This window comes from Ochotona princeps, unplaced genomic scaffold, assembly GCF_030435755.1.
Source record: "Ochotona princeps isolate mOchPri1 unplaced genomic scaffold, mOchPri1.hap1 HAP1_SCAFFOLD_4124, whole genome shotgun sequence".
Lineage (NCBI taxonomy): Eukaryota > Metazoa > Chordata > Mammalia > Lagomorpha > Ochotonidae > Ochotona > Ochotona princeps.
Window position 1 is genome coordinate 1 of NW_026696613.1, and position 20,979 is coordinate 20,979.

At 40.8% G+C, this 20,979-nt stretch overlaps 1 protein-coding gene across 1 annotated transcript; it reads left to right on the forward strand.

Annotated features, from left to right (window-relative positions):
- The first annotated feature begins 1,103 nt into the window (after positions 1-1,103).
- Positions 1,104-19,285, forward strand: LOC101526220 (cytochrome P450 2C14-like). The gene is made up of 8 exons (XM_058659418.1): positions 1,104-1,263; positions 1,522-1,671; positions 2,411-2,571; positions 6,912-7,088; positions 10,761-10,902; positions 14,783-14,970; positions 16,785-16,926; positions 19,077-19,285. Exons 1-8 carry the CDS (start codon positions 1,143-1,145, stop codon positions 19,256-19,258), a joined length of 1,263 nt encoding a protein of 420 aa, XP_058515401.1. The 5' UTR covers positions 1,104-1,142; the 3' UTR covers positions 19,259-19,285.
- Positions 19,286-20,979: the final 1,694 nt, after the last annotated feature.

Consider the following 20,979-nt stretch of genomic DNA (forward strand, 5'->3'; position numbering starts at 1 on the left):
TATTTTATTTCAAGGAAACAATCCATTGGAATCCAAATATTAAATGTGATGTTATTAGAATTAGTTGGAAGAAAGTAATGCATTTGGTCAGTAAAGAAGATTTAAAGCAGTAGGGTGAAGTCAAAGCCATTTGTTTCACACTCTTTTCATTGTTGCTTTTGTTTCTTCAAAGTCCCTGCTAACAGAGAGTTTTGTGAATACTGATTTTAGTGATAAATCATCCATACTTATTCTTTGTGTTTTGCTTTGATAACCAAGGGAATTAAACTTCAAGAAAACAAATTATTACTAATATAAAGGAAAAAAATCTATGGTAAGTCATTTAACCGTTAGGGATGCAAATTTTTACTGATGTCCAGGAAAACTCTATGGTTTGTATGAATACAATACTCGATGGTACAAATGAATAAAAGAGAGAATGAACCAGGGTCTTCTGGGAGGTAATGGAATGCATTTGGATGCGTTGAAAGCCACCGTCTGTTTCAGAGAATGCACAGTAGGGGTCAAATCATGTTTGTATCAGGTCTGTGTGTTCTTGGTCTGCTGCAGTGGTACCCACACGCTCTGTGTTAGTTACTCACATAGAGCTTTACTTGGCTGGCCTTTCAAGGTTCCTGGGTGAGTATAAATCTAGTATTCCTTACTACTGATTGTGCTTCCCATGTCAGGCCCTTGTAGGTGATCCAATTATCGTCATAGTACAATGAGGTCAGGGTCTGATCTGACTCATGAGTCCTGATAAATTCTCAGGCATCAGTGTCACTGAAGCACAATTTAAATATGGGCCTTCTATTTATTAGTCATAGGAGACACAATTACAAATCTCTAAACCTTTAGACTGTTGTCTTATTAATGTAGAAGGTACGCTAACCAATCCTTGTTGAGTAGCCAGGACGATCTGAAACCAATTTTCCCTGCAATAGGGCTGTTGTTGGGAGCCACCATGTGTGGCGCTGTTGTAATCATCATCATGTTTGTGTATACCTTCCAGAATGTTGATGTTGTATCTGACAGAACAAAAGTATCCAAGAGTTCATACAACCTGAGTAATTCACATAATGTAAACCAAATGAGATTTCTCTTTTTCTTTCCTCCCTCAGCTGTCAGAAGTCTATGGCCCTGTGTTCACTGTGTATTTGGGCATGAAGCCCACTGTGGTGTTGCACGGTTATGAAGCAGTGAAGGAAGCACTAATTGACCTTGGAGAGGAGTTTTCTGGAAGAACGATTTTGCCAGTGAATCACAAAGTTACTAAAGGATTAGGTCAGTGTTCTCATGTGCATTTACACATGTGTGTTTTCATGTGTTCACATACATATTTCTGTTTGTACATTCACATGTTTTATGTTCACATATACGATCATGTGTTTTCAAGTTTATTTACATGCATGTGTGTTGGTGTTGACAATGGATATTGGGAAGGTGAGTGCAGAAGCTGGGGGATCTAACTGTAGAGTTTTCAAATGCCAGCTTCCTCTTCTTCTCCTGAAATGCTCCTTGACTTTCCACTTCTTCTCTCAGGAGTCATTTTCAGCAATGGAAAGACATGGAAGCACACTCGGCGCTTCTCACTTGTGACCCTGCGGAATTTTGGGATGGGAAAGAGGAGCATAGAGGAACGAGTTCAGGAGGAGGCCCGCTGCCTTGTGGAGGAGCTGAGGAAAACCAATGGTGAGTTTATTTATCTTTTTCTCCCTTTGAAAATCACACTTGTTTTATTTTTTGATGAAGATTACGTAGTTGGAAGATATATGTGCATAAGGACCACTGATTGGTGTGGCAAGTTGAGGAATGGGGGAAAGTAGTGAGACATTAGTTTTTGATTTTGTTTTCCCTGTAACTGGGAGTAGAGGGGAGAGGAGGAGTAGGGTTGCTCCCAGCAGTCTAACCACATCAGTACCCGGGGATAGGGACTGCCACTTGATGCCATCCTAGGATCTGGTGGCTGACCCTTTAAATGTCCTTAAGAAACCTCTCCCCTGTCTAGTGATAGCCTTGGATGGACTCATTGCAAGGACAGTGAGCGACTGCATTCTTTGCCGTGGTAGATATGGCTGTACACTGATAACTCGAATTATTACGAGTTTTAGGGGTGGCCTCTAAGGTTTTCCCTTTAGCCTCCATATAACATTGACTTGGGTCAGAGTCCTGCGCACAGAGGCTGTGATGTTTCCTCTGGCATTGGGTGTTCCTGAAGCTGGAAGACTGTCATTCAATAAGGGATGAGGTCAACAGTCCTTTCTGGGAAGGGGAGTAGTGTTGTTCTCAGCACTTTGAAAATGATGCTGATCAGGTCATTTGTACATAGTTACTGTTTTAGAGTCTAAAATCACCTGTGTTTCATAGTTCAAAGTGTAGGATGTTTGTATGGCTTTTCTAATGGTGCTTAAAAATGTTTCTCATTCTTCAGCCTCACCCTGTGACCCCACCTTTATCCTGGGTGCTGCTCCCTGCAATGTGATCTGCTCTGTGATTTTCCAGAACCGTTTTGATTATAAAGACCAGCAATTTCTTAACTTGATGGGAAAAATCAATGAAAACTTCAGGAATGGTAATGTCCTGAGCGTACAGGTGAGATGATGTTCCTTTGTTTCGAATGAAACTTTCTTTTCTTCGTGACAAGCTCAGAATTGTGCCTTACAGTGCAGCTTCTCCACTTTTCAACTTTGACTTTGCAATGTGTTCTATCAAAGTTTGTGAGAAAGTTGAATTCTATTTATGGATTTTGTTTTATCTTTATACCCAGTAGCATGTTTACCATTATTGTTTTTCTATAGGATTAAATGTTTTTCAGTGACTTTTTCCAGATCGCTGAAAATGTGTGTTTTGATGTGTTGTGTGTGCTATGCTTTCTCTGATCCCTTACCTTCTTAGTAACTGGTATTGACAGACATGAAACTTTAAGTGAAAGTGAAAAATGAGAAACAAAAAGTTGCATACACATACAAAATGAGAAAGAGAGCAAGCAGGAGAGATACATAATGGAGAAACGTAATTGCCAGAAGAAGAGCAAAAGAAGTGATGGGAAGGAAGGAAAATGAGAAAGGGGACAGAAGGCCTGGATCTGTGTTGGGGCTCCTCTAACCTCCACTTATACATGTTGTTCAAACTGAACCTCAGTGTCAGTCACTGGTGAACGTTCAGGATTTTCTCAAGTCCTTTCTGTGCTTTTTATTGCTAAAAATGTTTATTTTTCTTTGAGTTTACTTGATTGGTAGAGACTGGAGGAGATTCAGACTGTCTCACATAGACACAAAATGTCTATCCTCTGATTCTGTCTTCAGTTGCCCACATCAGCAAAAGTGTGCCAACTGAAGTCAGCAATCTGGGACGTTGTTGAGTTTTTTCTATGGGTGGCATGGGTGCAAGTGTTGCCGCATCTCCTGCTGCCTCCCAATGGATGTATTACCAGGAAGGTGAGAGTGGCAGTTGTTGTGAGAAATGAGTAGAGAGACTACAATTAGGAATTTTTTCCAAAGTGAAATATTCATTATTTATTCGTTACTCATTTTTGGAAATAGAGGTGTACAAACAGAAGATGATATATAGAGAAAGATCTTCCATGTGCTGGTTCATGCCCTAGGTGGCTTCAGTGACTGCAGCTGAGCCATTCTGAAGCCAGGAGCCAGGAGCTTCATTGGGTCTTGCCTGTGATTGCAGGTTCCCAAGGCCCTAGGCCATCCTCTACTGTTTTCACAGGCTACAAACAGAGAGGTGAATGGGAAGTGGTACAGCTGGGACATGAACTGGTACCCATATGGCATCCCAGTGGATGCGAGGCAAGGATGTAATTGCTAGGCTATTGCATTGGACCTCAGAATGAAATCTTAAGATTTACCTAATGTCTACTCCCCAATTCTTTTTGTTTTAAGCTAAAAATTTCTGTTGGAATGTGTAGGCTATATAGTTGGTGTAATGAATGGAAAATAAATACCAAATTTTCAGAGTTAAAGGCCTTGATGATATACATCTAATTGACACTATATCCATTATTCAGTGGCTATAGTGGCGAGAAATTATGGCTATGACATCATGAACTAGAAGGATTCTTGTTAATGCTAAGCATCTTAGTTTTTTTTTTTTTTTTGGCAGATTCTTTGTCGTTGTCTGTGCACTGCAGATGAGTTTCAAAGTAACCTGTATCTTTGCGCTCTCTCTCTCTCTGTCTCTCTCTCTCTCTCTCTCTGCTGCTAAGAACCTTAGTGCTTTTGTGTTGGGTTTGGATCCTTCAGTTACCTGATTGACCACTTCCACCACCAGCTCCAGAAGAAACACCACTACGGAAGCTGCCCTAACAACTTCCTCCAAAAATGCCTCTTGCCCTATATCCTTCGTTTTACAGGTGCTATTCATTATAACTTACAAAACTATTATATTGCCACCAGCATTATATTGTCATTGGTACTTCAATATTTATTTCATTGGAATCATATTTTCTACTAGGTTCAATTTTTGGTTTCCATATCTTCATCCTCAACCACTCTGCTGCTTTTAACCACGACTATTAATATCATCTCCACACTTTCTATGCATCATCACCTCCACCATAATTTCGCCTGCTGCTGCAGCCAGCTCCACCACAAGAGCCTTCTGTTCCTCCCAAATTTCCACTTAGTCAGAATTACCTCAACCATATGCAGTGTTCCCTCTGTGACACAAAATTGTCACCTCTATCCCTGTGTCCCCTTGGTGATCCAGCAGCTGATTGTGTCTCTTGCTTAGAAAAGGCCATTTTCACCTCAAAACTATGCCACCAATTGTCTGGCATTTTTGAACAATCATTGTATCAATGTTGTCATGATTCTTAGAGGCTACAAATGCAAATCTTCTCTCCTCCATCTGCCTCTCTTCCTTAACTTCTGTATCTCATCTTTCCATACTTTTTTGTAAGTACTCCCTCAAATGTTATGCTTATGTATGTTCTTTAATAACACCAACAACAGTTTTCATTGTTATGTGGGTACCAGCTTGTAGAAGACTCGTTCTGGAAACAGCTCCCTGATACTACCCCACGCCCATGTACCATGCATGTTGGAGCAGCCATGGCTGCATCCACCTCTCCTACACAGGTGTGAGATCACAAAAGCAAAGGCCCTGGAACACTTCATCTTGTGGTCTTTCAGTATCACAGCATTGGTGAATGTGCCTTGTTTCTTAGAATGTTCTCTTTAACCAGGGTGAATGTACATCATTTCTCAAATTGTTCTCTTAAACCTGAAGTTCAGACCATTGTCAGATTCCCCAACTTTCCTGATTCTTCAGAACATGGCGTTCCAAGTTCAGGTCTTACTTTCCTCATTTCCCTCTAGTGCAATACATCTCTCAGTTCCCTTCCTAGACCTCTGTCTGGCCAAGGTATATTTGCAGTTTGGTCAGTTTCCCAGTATTCAGGTCCTTTTGAATGCTCAATTGTCTACACTATTCTCTCCCAAGGTCCTCGTGTTTTGGTCTCAATGTTGTGCTGTGTAGCTCAAGTACAATCTTTTGCAGAGGGTTGGCAGCAGGGTATTTGCTTTTCTTACAGTTTATGGAGGAATGTTTGCTTTTTTGCATGTGAGTGAATTCATAATTAAACACAAATGGAGACAAATGTGTTGGGTCATTCTCTGGATGTTCTTTGCCAGAATTAGAACAGAGACACAACCTGTTTGTCTGGAGCTGTGGAGCATAGTCCCACCATGATATCAGGGCTGCCCTTGAGAAGTCCACTTTCCTTTTAGGAGTAAGACGAGCCAATGGCACATAACAGGACACAAAGTTCTTGGAATATTATTGTTTCCTTGAGCTTTCTGTTGTTTCTGTAAACTGTTTGCTGTGGTCTAGAGTTCTGAAAAAGCTGACTCAGTCTAGTATGCATTGATTTAGTAAAAGGTTTGAGGAGAAATGGGACTTTTGCTCTATCTACTGTGACTTCTTTATTGATATCAAATGGTGAAGTGACTGCACACCACAGAACTGCTCATATTGTAGTATCATAGAAGTCTTCCTGGAAATAGAATTGAGCATTTAGAGCACAGGTGCCTGGAAATCATGCTGAAATTCAAACCCTTGGCTGGTGGTTTTCCCATCAAAGCAGACATCCTGTTTTCTCAAGGTGTTTCTGTCCCCACCAGCCTGCTCACAACTCTTCATGGACATCCCAGGTTCCTGTTGAAAGGTTTTGGTTCTCACATATGTGTTTACTATTTGACTTAGAGGGATTTTCATTGTATTGTTTGCTTGAAAGACCCCAAGTAGGCATGTCAAGGAGGCCGAATGGGAGCACAGATGCCACAAAGAACCTTTGAAAATCTTGGGATATTAACAAAGCAAGGTTTATTGGAAAAAATGATTGGTTGGGGATGAAAGATTCATGAAAAATATCAATTTTGTCCTGTGATGAGTGGACACATTTTGTGATTTATGGAAGTAACTAAGCACTCTAAGCCCAGATTTTCATCCTGAAAGTTTGGTCTGCATTACTTGATCTTTTCACATTTACCTCATTCACACAATGGTGATTTTATTCTTGAGGCTGCAGGCTCAATATAGACATAGCAGAGCCTGATGTGGTTATTTACGTGTTAAACCATTCTTCTCTCTCCGTTTTTCTATAGAATGTGAGTGAATCCATTCATGCCACTCTATATTTTAAGTTTGTAGGGAAGAATTAATAGAATAAGTAAGAACTGACATAAAGATGATGAAACTAGTATGTGTGTAAAGAGGTTATTGTCATCTTTGATCAAGGGATCAGGGCTTTCTCCCTTACTTCTGCTTGTCAGCACCAAGGGTTAATCTGCACAAACACTCCAATGGTGCTGCTCAAGGTAGAGATGCCTTTTTCTAGAAAAGTTATGACTTGTAGATTTATGTGTTGTTTAGCTGTTTAATAAATGTACTCTAATTGCATTTTTAATTATCTTTCTAAGCTCTGCAATATGTTCCCCATTCTTATTGATTATCTTCCTGGAAGTCAGAAAAAAATAATTAGAAATGATACTTATATAAAAAATTATGTGTTGGAAAAAGTAAAAGAACATCAAGAATCTCTGGACATTAACAACGCTCGGGACTTCATTGACTGTTTCCTGATCAAAATGGAACAGGTAACCATAGTTCAAGTTCAGTTGAAATTCCCTCTTTGGAAGTGTTTGCCAAGCATAGAGTCCAACATCGTATAGTCCAGTCAAGTGCAACTACTTATTGAGTAGACCCTCTCTGGTCTGAGCGCAGAGTCAGTTTAGTATCATCCCAGTCAAATAAAAGCACTAATACACCATCTGCTATGGTGATGCAACGGGGTGGAGGAACCCACCATGGGGAGGTTAGGGGGCAGAATCCCAGATTCTGTGTAATTACAACACAATGTAACTAATGAATAAATTTAATAATTAAAAAAAATAAAACAAAATGGAACAGGTAACGCATTATTTGTTTTTCTGCAATTTTAGCTTATTAGTAATTTCTGTGCTTATTGAGAACATCTGCATGATCAGATATGAAGTATCTGGCCATCATTTTAGGTACTTGCTGTGTTTTTGAGTCTTGACTAAGTATCATGGGGGAGTTGAAATGAATTGTTTAACAGAATGTATAGTCTCTCCTTCTAGATGGTATCTGAGGTCACATGGAATGCACACACCTCAGTTAATGCAGAAATAAGTTAAAAAATTAAAATACCCAACAGAAACTGATTTTGCTCATGTTCCTATCCTGCAGAATATGGGATAATGTGAATGAAGGTTTCTCTATCCCTCTTTCTCTCTCTCTTTCTCTTGATTGGAATGCGACTGTCAGGATTGTTGTTTTGTAAAAAAAAGTTTTACATTTCACAATGCATTTCCATAGATTCAGCGATTTCTCCTTCCTGCTGTTCCATCACCCCTCCCTGCCCCATTATTTTCCCATATTATTACATTGGGACTGTCTTTTTGCAGCAGTTGAGTTTATTCTGTTAAGTACGACATCATCGCTATACACAATGGTAGAAGTCCAGCATCCTATTTTCAAGATATTTTTAAGAGCTGTATTGGGAATCAAGTTTATCTATTCAGGTTACCAATATGTTTGAATGTTTACATTACATTTTTGTAAAACTTATTTGAATGTAGGAGTTGAACAGACTGGGAAAATCTGGGGAAGAGGGAAAGAGAAAAAAAGGTTTTACAAAGGGAGAGAGAGAGAGAGAGAGAGAAACAGAGAGAGAGAGAGAGATTGATTCCCAATTAGAATGAGACCAGGACAAATAAACAAATCAAGGATTCAGTCTTACTGTCCCCTAAAGAGGACCAGGCCCCAACTAATTGAACTATCACCTCCTGCTCCAGTGTGAACTAACAGGGAAATGCTGCAGGAGCGAGGTGGGATTTGGACTCAGCCACTCTGTTATTGGCAATGGCAACTGGCTGGTGCCACTTCTGCCATTATGTCAAAACTCACTTTTCCCCTTCATTGTTCAGATGTAGTATTTTTTTAAGCTTTTCTTTCAGGATTTGAAAATATTGCTCTTCTCTGGAAAATCTTCACTTATTATCTTACCTGAGTTACACTGTGTGTAGGAATTCAGTTTTCTCCTGATGGTTTTTGTGACTTGAGTTGGTCTTAGGTTTATTGTTATTGTTTCTGATATCCTTTGTTATTTCCAGAACTGGATTCTTGATTCTGGGGAATTGTCAGCCACATTTCAGTCAATACATTTCAGTCCTTTAGTACTAGAGGTTCCTTGTTGTATTTCGTCTCGTTTGCTGTCCAAGTGTAAATCTGAGCGTCCTAGTTTCAGTCACACTCATCTTGAGCTATATGATTTCCTTTTAATCTTTCAAACACTTTCATCTCTGTGGGAATTCTCCACTTGTTCATGTGCCCTCTTTACTAAATTGAGCACTTGTATAATGACATTTTGAATTTTATCTCAGATAAGTCACATATTTTCAATTCACTCTTGTGCTTTTCCTTGCTCCTTGCAATAATTTTTGTGTATTAGAGACTAGAGCTGCCCCAACCAATCTTGTTAGATTGGCCTTGTGTATAACAAGCATCTCACCCCTCCGTCTGGGAGTCATTCTGAGATGCCATGTGAAGTTCATGTTCTTCACAGCTGTTTCCTCTGTTTTCAGTGCTCACTAGGAGGTGAGGATGTGCTTTGTCCTGTAGTGCTACAAGATAGTGAGGATAGAAGACGGGCTGTGGAGGTGCAGCTGTACATGTGGGGGTTAGATACACATTCCAGATCATGTATCCTCCCGATGGGGCTGAGAGTGGCTGTCTGTTCTTCATTTCCTTTCCATTTTCCAGAGAGAGGATTTGCAGAAACTACCTGCACTCATGTTCTGAATGCTCTGTTATCCCTGACTGGGAGACACTGCTGGATATGGACCCACTGCATTTGTATGTCTGGTTTCTGTGACCTAAGGAGGATTGGGAATGAGAAGGCCCAGGCACTTGTAGAAACAGGTAGTTGATGATGCAGGAGAATCATAAATATGTGGCAGTTTCTGCATAAGTCCTCTGCAGGATGAATGGGTATGTCCTTAGGTACATTGGAGTACTTAGGACTAGGGTGGGGGAAAGGGGAGGCTTCTGCTCAGGATTTCAGAGGTTTGCTGTGTGCAGTGCCTGTCAGCGTCCTGACACGGGCTCTCTATACCCTCTCCTGTCAGCAGTGACACCACTTTCTCACAAAGGGGGAAATTATGACCTTCATATTTCATCCTGTGTCATACCCATGGAGGATGAATCCATTGGCTGTGTGTGCATCCTTTATACAACTTCTACTTGTTTCTTTGGTTTAGAGAAACACCACTTCCAAGTTAGAGAATTAAGAAATACACGATCGGTACCCATCTGTTTGGTCTAAAAGCTTGTCTGCTCGGGAAGAAAGTCAATGCTGGGGTGTGCTTCTGGCTTGTGTGACACAGTGCATGGGATGGGATGGATGTCTGAGTTTCCCACAGCTGTTGGTACCTGTTTATGTGGATATTTTAAGTTGTTGTTGTGGTTTATCAACTTATGGGGCTTTGTCTTGCTGGAGTTTCATTTGTAAATTTATGTGCATTTAGAACATGTGTAGATTGTGTGGAAAATTGAAGAGCTTCTTCTGTATTGGTTTCATACACTGAAACTTGTAGTCTTTTCAACATAGTTTATAGTATTTTTCAATTAACGGTTCATTTCTCCGATCTAATTTTTTATTCTGAACACATTGATGAAATTTCTATTAAAAATATCCTGTAACACAGTGACTTATCTGACATTGAGTGGATCTCAAGTTATTTATTTCCCAGCTGACACCAATAAACCTAATCTAAAAATTCAAAAAGCTGCGGTCCATATTCAACACCTATGGGTGATGAAGTTTAGCTCAGCCCACCCAACCCCACCACACATTTCAGTCCACAAGTATGCTAATGGGTGCTGCTGCCTTGTCTAGCCTGGTCCACCTGGCTCTTGTGCCTACCAGCAGGGATCTGTCCAGCAGAAGAGGGTCTGCAAGCCTTCGTTACTTATAAATCAAATTCCCTCCATCTGTCCTGTGTTGTTCATATCAAATTTTTTGGTTTGATTCTGCATTTTCATATATGGGTGAAAACATACAGTGATTATCTGTCTGTGTCTAACTGCTTTCACTTAACATAATGTCTTCTAGATCCAGCAGCTGAGAGTGTTTTAATATTGTCCTTCCCTTCTTAATTGCACCCTTTAGAGAAATCTGAGTTGTCTTGGGCTGAGTGTGATAAAATGTGCACTAGCACAATATCAAATTTTCAATTAATTCCTAGGAAAAGCACAATCCACAGAGTGAATTCACTATTGAGAACCTGTTGATCACGGTGCTTGATTTGTTTGCTGCGGGAACGGAGACGACCAGCACCACCCTGAGATATGGGCTCCTGCTCCTGTTGAAGCACCCTGAGGTCGCAGGTATGAGCAGTGGGAGGGAGCATGGCAGGGTCAGCAGAGACACCGGGAAGCTGGGCCTTAGCCTGCACCTTGTTTCTCTCAGAGCAGCTTTGTCCTTTAGATTCTGTACTGGAAGTTGCAGTTTGTGCAGCTCCGATGAAGGGATAATGATGAGAGCAATGTGCACGACAGGAAGCGTAACTGGGACAGTGAGGACATGAGAGCAGTAGTCACCGTCATAAAGCTGAGGACAGTGACTACAACTGTGGGTAAAGCATCTGGGCTCCACGGAGGGGTCTGCCATAGGCACAGGTTTCATGAACTGCCCTGGGACTGACTGCTGGTTTTTCCCTGAGAGCAGAACACTTTGGATAGCTGTTAGTCTTTCAGAGGTCTTTTGTTAAGTCGACAATTTAGTGTTCCTATGCTGGGACATCATTTTCCAACACTGAAAAGTTTTTTTCCTAATACTAAATTTGTATATAGGTGAGGTGGTGTGTTTAAGGGTTTTATCAACCTAGCAACTTGTGTCCAGAAATGAATTCTGCTGAAGGTTTACCTTTTACAAATCATGTGTTTTCTTTTTAAATAAGCATTTACTGTTCTCTAGTAGCTTCTGTTTCTGTGTATTGGATTACATATATATATACGTAATATATATATTGGTTCAGAAACCCATTGAAACTATGATAGTTCAGTCACAGATGATCATCCTTCCTGGTGAATCCTGAATTGTTCTCACCCCACAGAGCAGATGACAAGACCTCCAGTTCTGTGAGATTTTGAAGCTCCAACCAAAGTGCCGTCAGAGCAAGGCAGCACCCGTGGAAAGGCCTGCAGGTGCTGCCATCTGCAAGGAAAGTTCTCACTGTAAAGTAAATTAAATTAAATAGATGAATATATCCAAAAAGACACAGGGTCTTGGCATTTCAGAAGACTAAAGAGTAAAGACAAATCATAAAGATTTTATTTAGAGATAAATGTGTATATCAGCAGTGTATATAAACACTCAGGAATAGAAAGGCATAAAAATCCTTGACTTGCTTGCTTATTTTCAGAGTCTTACCAATGGCAGTTCATTGTCTGCTTTCCTTTCGCAGACAGACCCTAGAGGGTGTCTCCTTGCAGGCAGTTGAGTTCATGTAAGAAGATATCTTGGGCCGTGGACTGACATTGGGATCTGGGAGGAATAGGAAGTGTGTAGGGTATCAGAGCTGGAAACACCACTTCACAGTGGGCCAGGGGATAATGTGTGTGTAAAGAGAGACACCCAGGTCTAAGAGAAATGGTTATTTGCTTGTTGCTGTCAGTAATGAGAATAATGAATACTAGCAGTTAAAACACATAAGAGCATTTGCAAGACTTCTAAATTAGTATCTGCACCTGGGAATTGAAATCAACAGTTTAAGCATGAACACACAAAGGAGCAACAGAGATCTTAGCTGTCTTGTCCATAATCAAGGAGCTGTAAGCCACAGTGATGTGTGGGCTGAACACTGATGTAGCAGAAAGTGCGATATAAACACTGGAGGAACGGAGTGAGGGAAGAGCCTGTGTGCATGCGTGTCTGTAGGAGGGTCACTTTGACACTTTGTCTGTTGTGAGGTGGAGAGAGCTGTCCTCATGTTCCCTGGTAGCAAGGATAGAAATTAGTAAAAATAGATAAAATCAGCAATTAGTTATTACTTACATACACATGGTAATATAGTTCTCAGAAATCTAAAATAAACATTATATATTCCTGGTGTTGAATATTGAGGTATAGATTCAGAGAAGATCAACTCAGGATCTTAAATACATAGCAATATTCCTGTGTTTTTTCGTGCACTATTTATAATAACTTAGATCTGGAGTCCTCCTTGATGCTCCTTGACAATTATGGATACATGAAGCATTAAACACACATACCCACACTTAATGGAATGCGTTTCTGTCTTGAAAAGTATTCCTTATATTTTATTTTGTGTTTAAGACTTACCTAAAATTTTGGGATAAAAGGCATTTTTTTTATTGCAAAGGCAGATTTACAAAGCAAAGGAGAGACAGAGAGAATGATCTTCCTTCCTTTGATTTATTCCTTATACTGCTGCAATGCCTGGAGATTAGCTGACCTGAAACCAGGAGCCAGGAACTTCTTCTGGGTCCCCAGTGCAGGTACAGAGTCCAGAAATATTGTTCCATCCTTTCGTGCCACAATCAGGGTACTCGATGGGAAGTGGACTTGCCATGACACGAACTATTCCAATATGGGAGGCTGACACTTGAAACTGGATGATTAGCTGATTGAGAAATCTTGTCAGGCCCTAAAATTATGTATTTATGAGCAAGTCAGGAAAAAGAGAAAAGATGCAGAGAGAGATAGAGAGATAGAGAGAGAGAGAGAGAGAGAGAGAGAGAGAGAGAGATGTAGTTAGATATCTTCCACTTTAGCATCCAGAGCTAGACCAGCCTGAAGCCATGAGGCAGGAGTTTCATATGGGATGGGAAGTGGAGACAGGTTGGAGCAGCCCAGCCAGGATGCAAGTTGGTGTCCATAAAGGATTCTGATGTCGCATGGGGTGGCCTCTACCCAGTAAGCAGCAATGGTGGCCCCAATATCCTATATTTAGAACAAAATGAACACACCTAGGTCAAATTATGGTATAACTGGTACCAAATCCACGTGAGAGTGGGAGTAGGTTGTGGTGTTGTGTGGCAGAATGGATGGGTACAGTGTATGAGGACTTACTATGTCTTTATGAAGAAATGGAAGAGGGGAGGTTGAAGTTTGTAAACGTAAATTCATGACCAAAGGGAACAATGTCTTGATCAGAACATACTCTATACTGAAATCTGATACATCACGAATACGTGTAATGAAAAAATATTCATTGGAAATGTAAAAACTACTTGGTGATTGGAGTCTAAACTAACGTGAATTACGAAATACAATGCATGAAATGATCACAATGTATCCCATAATATGGACAATTGCATCCTAATCAAAAGCAATAGAAATGTGAGCACAAGTTTTGAAATAATCATCTGAGGTAGTTCAGCCATCTGTGTGATAAATCAGCCATCTGTGTGATAAATTCAAATGAAAGAGTCAAAATTGCAAAGAAACTAACACTAAACACACACATCTATAGCCATATGTATATCTGATTACAAAAACCTATTTACAAATACTATTGAGTAGTGTCCTACAAAATATCTACTTCCTTTTCAAAAACAATGATTAGCATGTGCCAAATGTCATTATTTTTTGTTTTTTAAAAAGAATTATAGTAGGGCCCAGCGCCATGACCTAGTGGCTAAATCCTCTCATTGAATGTGCCAGGATCCCATATGGATGCTGGTTCTAATTCTGGCAGCCCGGTTTCCCATGCAGTCCCTACTTGTGGCCTGGGAAAGCAGTCAAGGACGGTCCAAGGCCTTGGGACCCTGAGCCCACTTGGGAGAGCCGGAGGAGGATCTGGGCTCCTGGCTGTGGAGCAGCACTGGCTGTTGCGGTGGCTTGGGGAGAGAATCTTCAGACAGAATATCTTCCTCTCTGTCTCTCATCCTCTCTGTATATCTGACATTACAATCAAAATAATATTTAAGAAAAGATTTTTGTTTATTTCAAAATTAAGTTAGACTAGCATTTCATCAAGTGGATGAGTTATATGCATTACTTTAATCAAAGTAAGTTTGTGCATATAAATGTATTTTCATAGAACACGGCCAAAGTACAAGCACAGTTTCTCATAGGAAGAATTTCCCATGAACCTCCTGTGTCTGCTACAGTAATTCTTTCTGTACACTCTGATCTTCAGGACTGTTGGACACCTGCTTCCTGCTTCACTCAACCCTCACGTGCTGTGAGACATGGGCTGTGCTGATCCTAGTCCCTGATTCCTCTCTTGTGTCTTCTCAGCTAAAATGCAGGAGGAGATTGAGCGTGTGATTGGCAGAGACCGGAGCCCCTGCATGCAGGACAGGAGCCAGATGCCCTACACGGACGCTGTCGTACATGAGATCCAGAGATACATTGACCTTGTCCCTAATAGTGCGCCCCATGCAACGCTCTGTGATGTTAAATTCAGAAACTACATCATCCCCAAGGTAAGTTTGTTTCTCCTACACCACAGGTCTGTGATCTTGAAGTTCCCCAACACAGAATGATTTCAATTTTCCATTAGCACAGCCTGAGAGCAGTGTGAGCCTCCTAAGTGGGGTGTCTTGACATATTGATTTGTGCCTTTGTGGTTTGCAGCTATGAAAACTGCATAAGGCCCAGAATTGTGGCATAGTGGGTGACTCCTCTGTCAGTCAGCAGCTCACATGTGCAATATGTGTCATGGCTACTCCACTTCAGCTCCAACTCCCTGTTGATGTGCTTGGGATAACAGAGAAGATTGCCCAAGTTGTAGGTCCAAGCACTCACACAGGTCAACAGGGAGACGCTTTCAGCTTCATCGGAACCAGCTCTTGCTGCTGTGGCCATTTGAAGAGAGAAGCAGTGGATGAAGCTTCTCTGTTTCCTTCTGCCCCTCACTCCCTCCCTTGTATACTATTCTTGCTCTGTTTCTGTAAGTATGTATTTTGAATACATTAAGATGAATCTTTGAAAGAAAAATCTTCCCTTACAATCTTGATTTCTAGAGTCTTAGAATTTTTCTCTACTGTTGAAATAGGTGTACTACTTTTAGGTGCTTACAATTCCATATAAGTGTTAAATATATCAGCTTATCAGCTTCCAACACTCAGGACTTCTATCAGAGTGGCAATACATTTTTAGATGAATTTGGAATAAGTTGATGACATTTAATGCTGGATTTTCCAACTCACAGATTATTTTGCAACCCATACTTATGTCCAATATTTGGAAGACGACTTATTTTTCAGCACTGTTGTTTTATTTTAATTTCTTTGACTTGCACAGAAAAAAAAAATCTTCCATTGAGAGCAGGTATTTTTCAATTGATTATAGTCTTTTGGAAATAGATTCATAGTCTGGTTTTGATATAGGGAAATAAAATTGGCTTATTTTTGTTACATGATACTTAGCAACCTTCTTAAATTTATTTTTCATTAATAAAAATTTACCCTCTTGTCCTAATCCTTTTTATGATGAATGCATGTAGGGTTGAATGAAGTAGATTCTCTGCATTTGTAAGTATGGCCATTGATTCAGGACTGTCTTTATACAATATGTAATCAGTAAATACAGGAAGCACTTACATATTATCTTACACTGAATCTTATGCAGCTGCACTAGATTTGCTGTATTGGTTCAGGATGTTTGTAGTTTGTAGTTTAATTATGAAGCTTTGCTCTCACATTTATTTCATCAAGGTACATACATGTATTTCCTCAAACATTTAGAAACATTCAAAATATTTTCATGTGTTTTTAAAAATAAAAATAAACAGTACATTACTTTTATTTGTAGTCTTCTACTGTGCATAGAATAGATTAGAGCAGCAAGTGGGTGCAGGCACCCAAATGCAGGCTTGCTGGAATTCTGGGTTGAGTGAGGAATAACTGGCCACTGAGTTTCAAATGGCTCAGTACATCAAATGCTACTGGAGGGAAATAATTTTCCTGAGTTTCAGCTCATCCTGGTTATTGCATGGTCTGGCTGAAATGACACTGTACCCCTTTGCACATGGGTTTTCTCATCTACAGATGAAAGAGATTTAGGAAGTGATTTCCATCCTTTTTTTTAAAGATTTATTTTGTTTTATTGCAAAGTCAGATATACTGAGAGGAGGAGAGACAGAGAGGAAGTGGAGCTGCCAGAATTAGAACCAGCGGCCATATGGGATCAAGGCGAGGACCTTAGCCAATAGGCCACGGTTACAAGCCCAATTTCCATCCTTTCTTACAATTACTTGGCTTCTTCAGAATTCAGTTTCTCTGTCTGTTTTATCCAGGGCACAACCATATTTCCTTCCCTGAGTTCTGTGCTGAATGACAACAAAGAATTCCCCAACCCAAAGGAGTTTGACCCTGGCCACTTCCTGGACAAGAGCGGCAATTTTAGGAAAAGTGATTACTTCGTACCTTTCTCAACAGGTAACCAACTTATTTCCAATGAACAGAGGGTACAGAACATATTTTTGAAATCTGTGTAAACTTGGGTAGTTTGTGTGATGGAAACAATAGATGTATTGTTTGTGATTAGAGTTTCACTCCTTGTGTCTATCTTACTAATGATTGTAAAACTATATTTGTAAGGTATTTTGGGTATGACCAGTTCTTCCAAACTGAGCAACCTGAAGTATATGCTAACTGAATTCTGGTGACATAGATATACTTTAGTACCCACATGTTTCTCTTATAATGAGACTCATTTAAACTTTCCTCATTGATCATGAGAGTGGTACATGTATTGATAGCTTTGATGTACTTTGGTGATGGTCCTCACATTGATTGATCTAAGGGATTTCTTTATTTTTAATTTATAAGAAAGTCAAAGCTATAGAGACTGGGAGACAGACAGAGATGTGGTGCTGTGGAGAGAGACAGATCCTCCACTTACTGGTTCTCTCTGTAAATACTTCGAGAAGTAGGTCTGGCCAGGACAAAGCCTGGAGCCTGGAACTCCATCAGGGGCTCATACATGCATGCAGTGTCCCATGAACTTATGCTATCTTCTGTTGCTTTCCCAGGTACATTATCAGGAAATGTGCAGAAGTGGAGTGTTTGGGAATAGAACCAGCATTGTTCTGGGAAGCAGGTGATGCAGGCAGTGGTTTAACTCATCCTGCTACAGCATGGACCTAGAACTGTGGGGAGTTAGTATCCCAGGGTGCATAAAATGCTGTTAAGACACTTGCCGTCACATTCTGAAGGAAGGAAGTAGCCAGAGTATAGCAACCCATTAGGATGAGTGCTTTGAGGAAGGAAAGCACAGGCTGCTGAGGCGGCAGATGAGGAAGTGGCTTCTGGTCATTGACATGGGACATGAGATAGAGGTTCCAAAAGGAAGCAGAAGAGAAGAGCTTTTGAGATCGATGGGACAGCATGAAAACGCAGGATTGGCAATGTTGTTGAGGGTAGGATAAGTCTAGAGCTGAATGGGGATGCTTACACTAAAGGAGTGATGCTAAACATAATCGAGAACATAATCGGGAATAAATCATGAGGGTCCAATACAACCATTTTGACCTCATTATCAGATATGGGCATGATAATCATTAATGGTTTTAAATGGACAGCATGTCTTATGGAACCGCACAGTTATACACTGTCCTGATAGGCAGAAAGGTAATAGTTGGCTAAATATTCTGCAGAATTGTTAAAATTTATTATTGAATTATTGGAAGGTAAGATTTACAGACGAAGGAGAGACAGAGAGAAAGATCTGTCCATTGTTTCACTCAGCAAATGGTACAATGCCTGCAACAACAAGAGCTGAGTGGAGTTGAAACCAGGAGTCAGGAACTTCTTCCCGGTCCTCCAAGTGGTCGCATAGTGTTAAGGCTTTGTATAGTCTTCTTATTTCCTAAGCCACAGGCAGGGAGCTGGATTGGAAGTCACCAAAGGCAGGAAGCTGGATCGGAAGTGGAGAATCCAGGACAAGAACTGCAGTGCCCATACGGGATACCAGTGCATGTAAGGCGAGGATTTAGTAACTAGGCTACCATTTGGGCCCTCTGAATTTTAAAGGACCATAAGTGAATTAATCTAATTAATGGAAGCTAGAATTAAAAATGTTTATTTTGATCAAAATTTTCATCATTTATACTTTAGAGTGGTTTTCAATACTTCATTAGAAAGTATAAGGTGGAAAGTTTCTCATGGCTTTAATAGTCCTTGAGCTTTAAAAATCTTACCGTTACATTCCATTTGATCAATATTTATGCTCATGTGTGAATGTCCTTCCTTCATCCCATCTTTCTTTGACCTACTGTCCACAATGTGTGACTTTTAAAACTTCACATAAACTCATAGTGGATACATTGTGGTAATAGTGAATTAAATGTGTGACATGGAACTGATAGTCAATAAACATTTGTTGAGAAATGACAGATGTTACATTAGGCTATTGTATAGCAAGTGTTCATTATTCTTTCCATGTGAATATCACAACACCCTCCCAACTACCTTGTCTTCCACTCACTTATCAATTCAATCATTAATCACTTAGTTACTGAATACTTGTTTTGATCATTTCAGACTCAATGCTTAGATGAAAAATCCCCTGTGCTTGTTATTTTCAGGAAAGCGAGCGTGTGTGGGAGAGGCCCTGGCCCGCATGGAGCTGTTTCTATTCCTGACCACCATCTTACAGAACTTCAAGCTGAAGTCTCAAGTTGACCCAGAGCACATTGACACCACTCCACTTGTTAGTGGAATATCCCGTGTGCCCCGGTTTTACAAGCTCAGCTTCCTTCCTGTCTAAAGAGGGCAGGTCACAGGCCTGCTGCTCTGCTGTTTTCTATAGCTCTTCTGTTCCAAGCACCCTGGATCCATTCCCCCAGCATCAGTTCCTTCCATGTTGTGTAATTGACTTATCCTCATTTCTCTAGATCTACTCTCCACTAGGAAGTCTCCTGGGTCCTTCATAAGTGTATGTTTGCTATTCCTGGTAGCTTGTAATTTCTGATTTGACCGCCACATGTTTCAATCCATGCCTAATGTAGAGTTATTAATATGTTGTCAGTGTGAAATGGTGGAAGATCATTGGTATTTGATAATTCAGATTTCTTTCTTTCCTAAGTGTCCAGAATAAAAGCATTATTAAATGTTAAGTCATTTTTCCAAATTCCATCTTTGCATATAATGTAGTGAATATGTAGTGAAATAAAATCAATTACTAGGAACCCATGTTGGTCTGTATAATGATATTCCCAAAGTGAAACAGAAAAGGAACTCTGTTGTGATGTGTAGGTACTATAATTTTAATGTGAAAGAGAGAAACAGTGTTAGGTGTAACTTCAATCTATAGGGGAATACTGAAAGGATTACAAAAGGGAAACTTAAAGTACCTGTGCCTTTCTTCATCTATCAGTCACTCTGCTTCTCAAAGAAAGCATTAATCATGGGGAAAAAAAATTAAGTTTCAATCCCTAGCTCTAGGCAATTGCCTAGGTTGCTTTGTGCCTAGGTAAGCGTTGCACTGTTGGGAGACAAGCAGAGAAGAGCTGGTGGCATTCTGGGCCTTGTTAATGCCAAATTTGTGTTAACTAAACCAATATGCCAGGATAGCTGCTTATTATCTTTTCCTTTCTTTTCTCTTTTTTTCTCAGCATGCTTGGAGAAAGCAAGCTGGGACATGCCTGGGCAGCTCCAGGCAGTGGTGGTCTGGCAACAGATTACCCTGGGAAAGGAGTCTGGGGATATTGGAGTAGTAGCAGCTGAAGACATGTTTGAAAGGAAAGAAATGATTTCTTGGGTCTTCCATGGAACATGCCACTGCCCTCAAAGGCAGGGCAGGGACTGAGACAGAGTGGTTTAGAGAGGGTAAACAGCAGGTCATGTCCGGGTCAGGCCAAGGCACCCATCCAGGTGGGAAACCTGGGTTGGACTACACAGCATCACCTGAAACCTGCTGGTGCTCACCAAAGAAGCAAGGGCTGGGGATATGCCTGGCAGGACTGGGTTGCAGTTCCACCAGTGAATGTCACAGCAGGGGGTGTGCCACATCATGTTTCACTACAATACCCACTCCTTCATGAGAGAACTAGTTCTTGGGGCAGATTCTGTATGGGAACTGTGGGTTTGACTTCTGTGGGACTATAGCACCTGATGGATTATGCAGAGAGTTGGGGTAGTGATGGGCCAATTCAGGCTAGACCATGAAACTCTCCTGACAGGAACACCTGTGACACTTGCAGGACTGACTGAGGCTGGGAGAATACCGATTGGTGCCAGGCTTCCGCACTCATCAATGCATGCAAGTTCAGAGACTGGTGCCAGACCATGTCAAGCAGGGCGCCTGCATTCACAGGCATTGGTCTAGGTCTGGTTGGAGAACTTGGGAACTCCCCTATTGGTCTGCAGCCTACTTCCCCTTTTCCCTCATTGAGCACATGAGTTGGTGTTGGGGGTGTGCCAGGCCAGGCAGGAATACAGCCCCTGTCTCCAAATGTGTGCACCAGGTCTGGCTTGGCCAGGCCTTAG

Excerpts from the sequence above, each read along its gene's own strand:
- LOC101526220 (XM_058659418.1), top strand. The coding sequence starts at position 1,143 with ATGAAGCCCACTGTGGTGTTGCACGGTTATGAAGCAGTGAAGGAAGCA. Across the intron at positions 1,672-2,410 it reads GGAGCTGAGGAAAACCAATG|CCTCACCCTGTGACCCCACC; the intron begins GTGAGTTTATTT and ends CTCATTCTTCAG. Across the intron at positions 16,927-19,076 it reads CTTCGTACCTTTCTCAACAG|GAAAGCGAGCGTGTGTGGGA; the intron begins GTAACCAACTTA and ends TGTTATTTTCAG.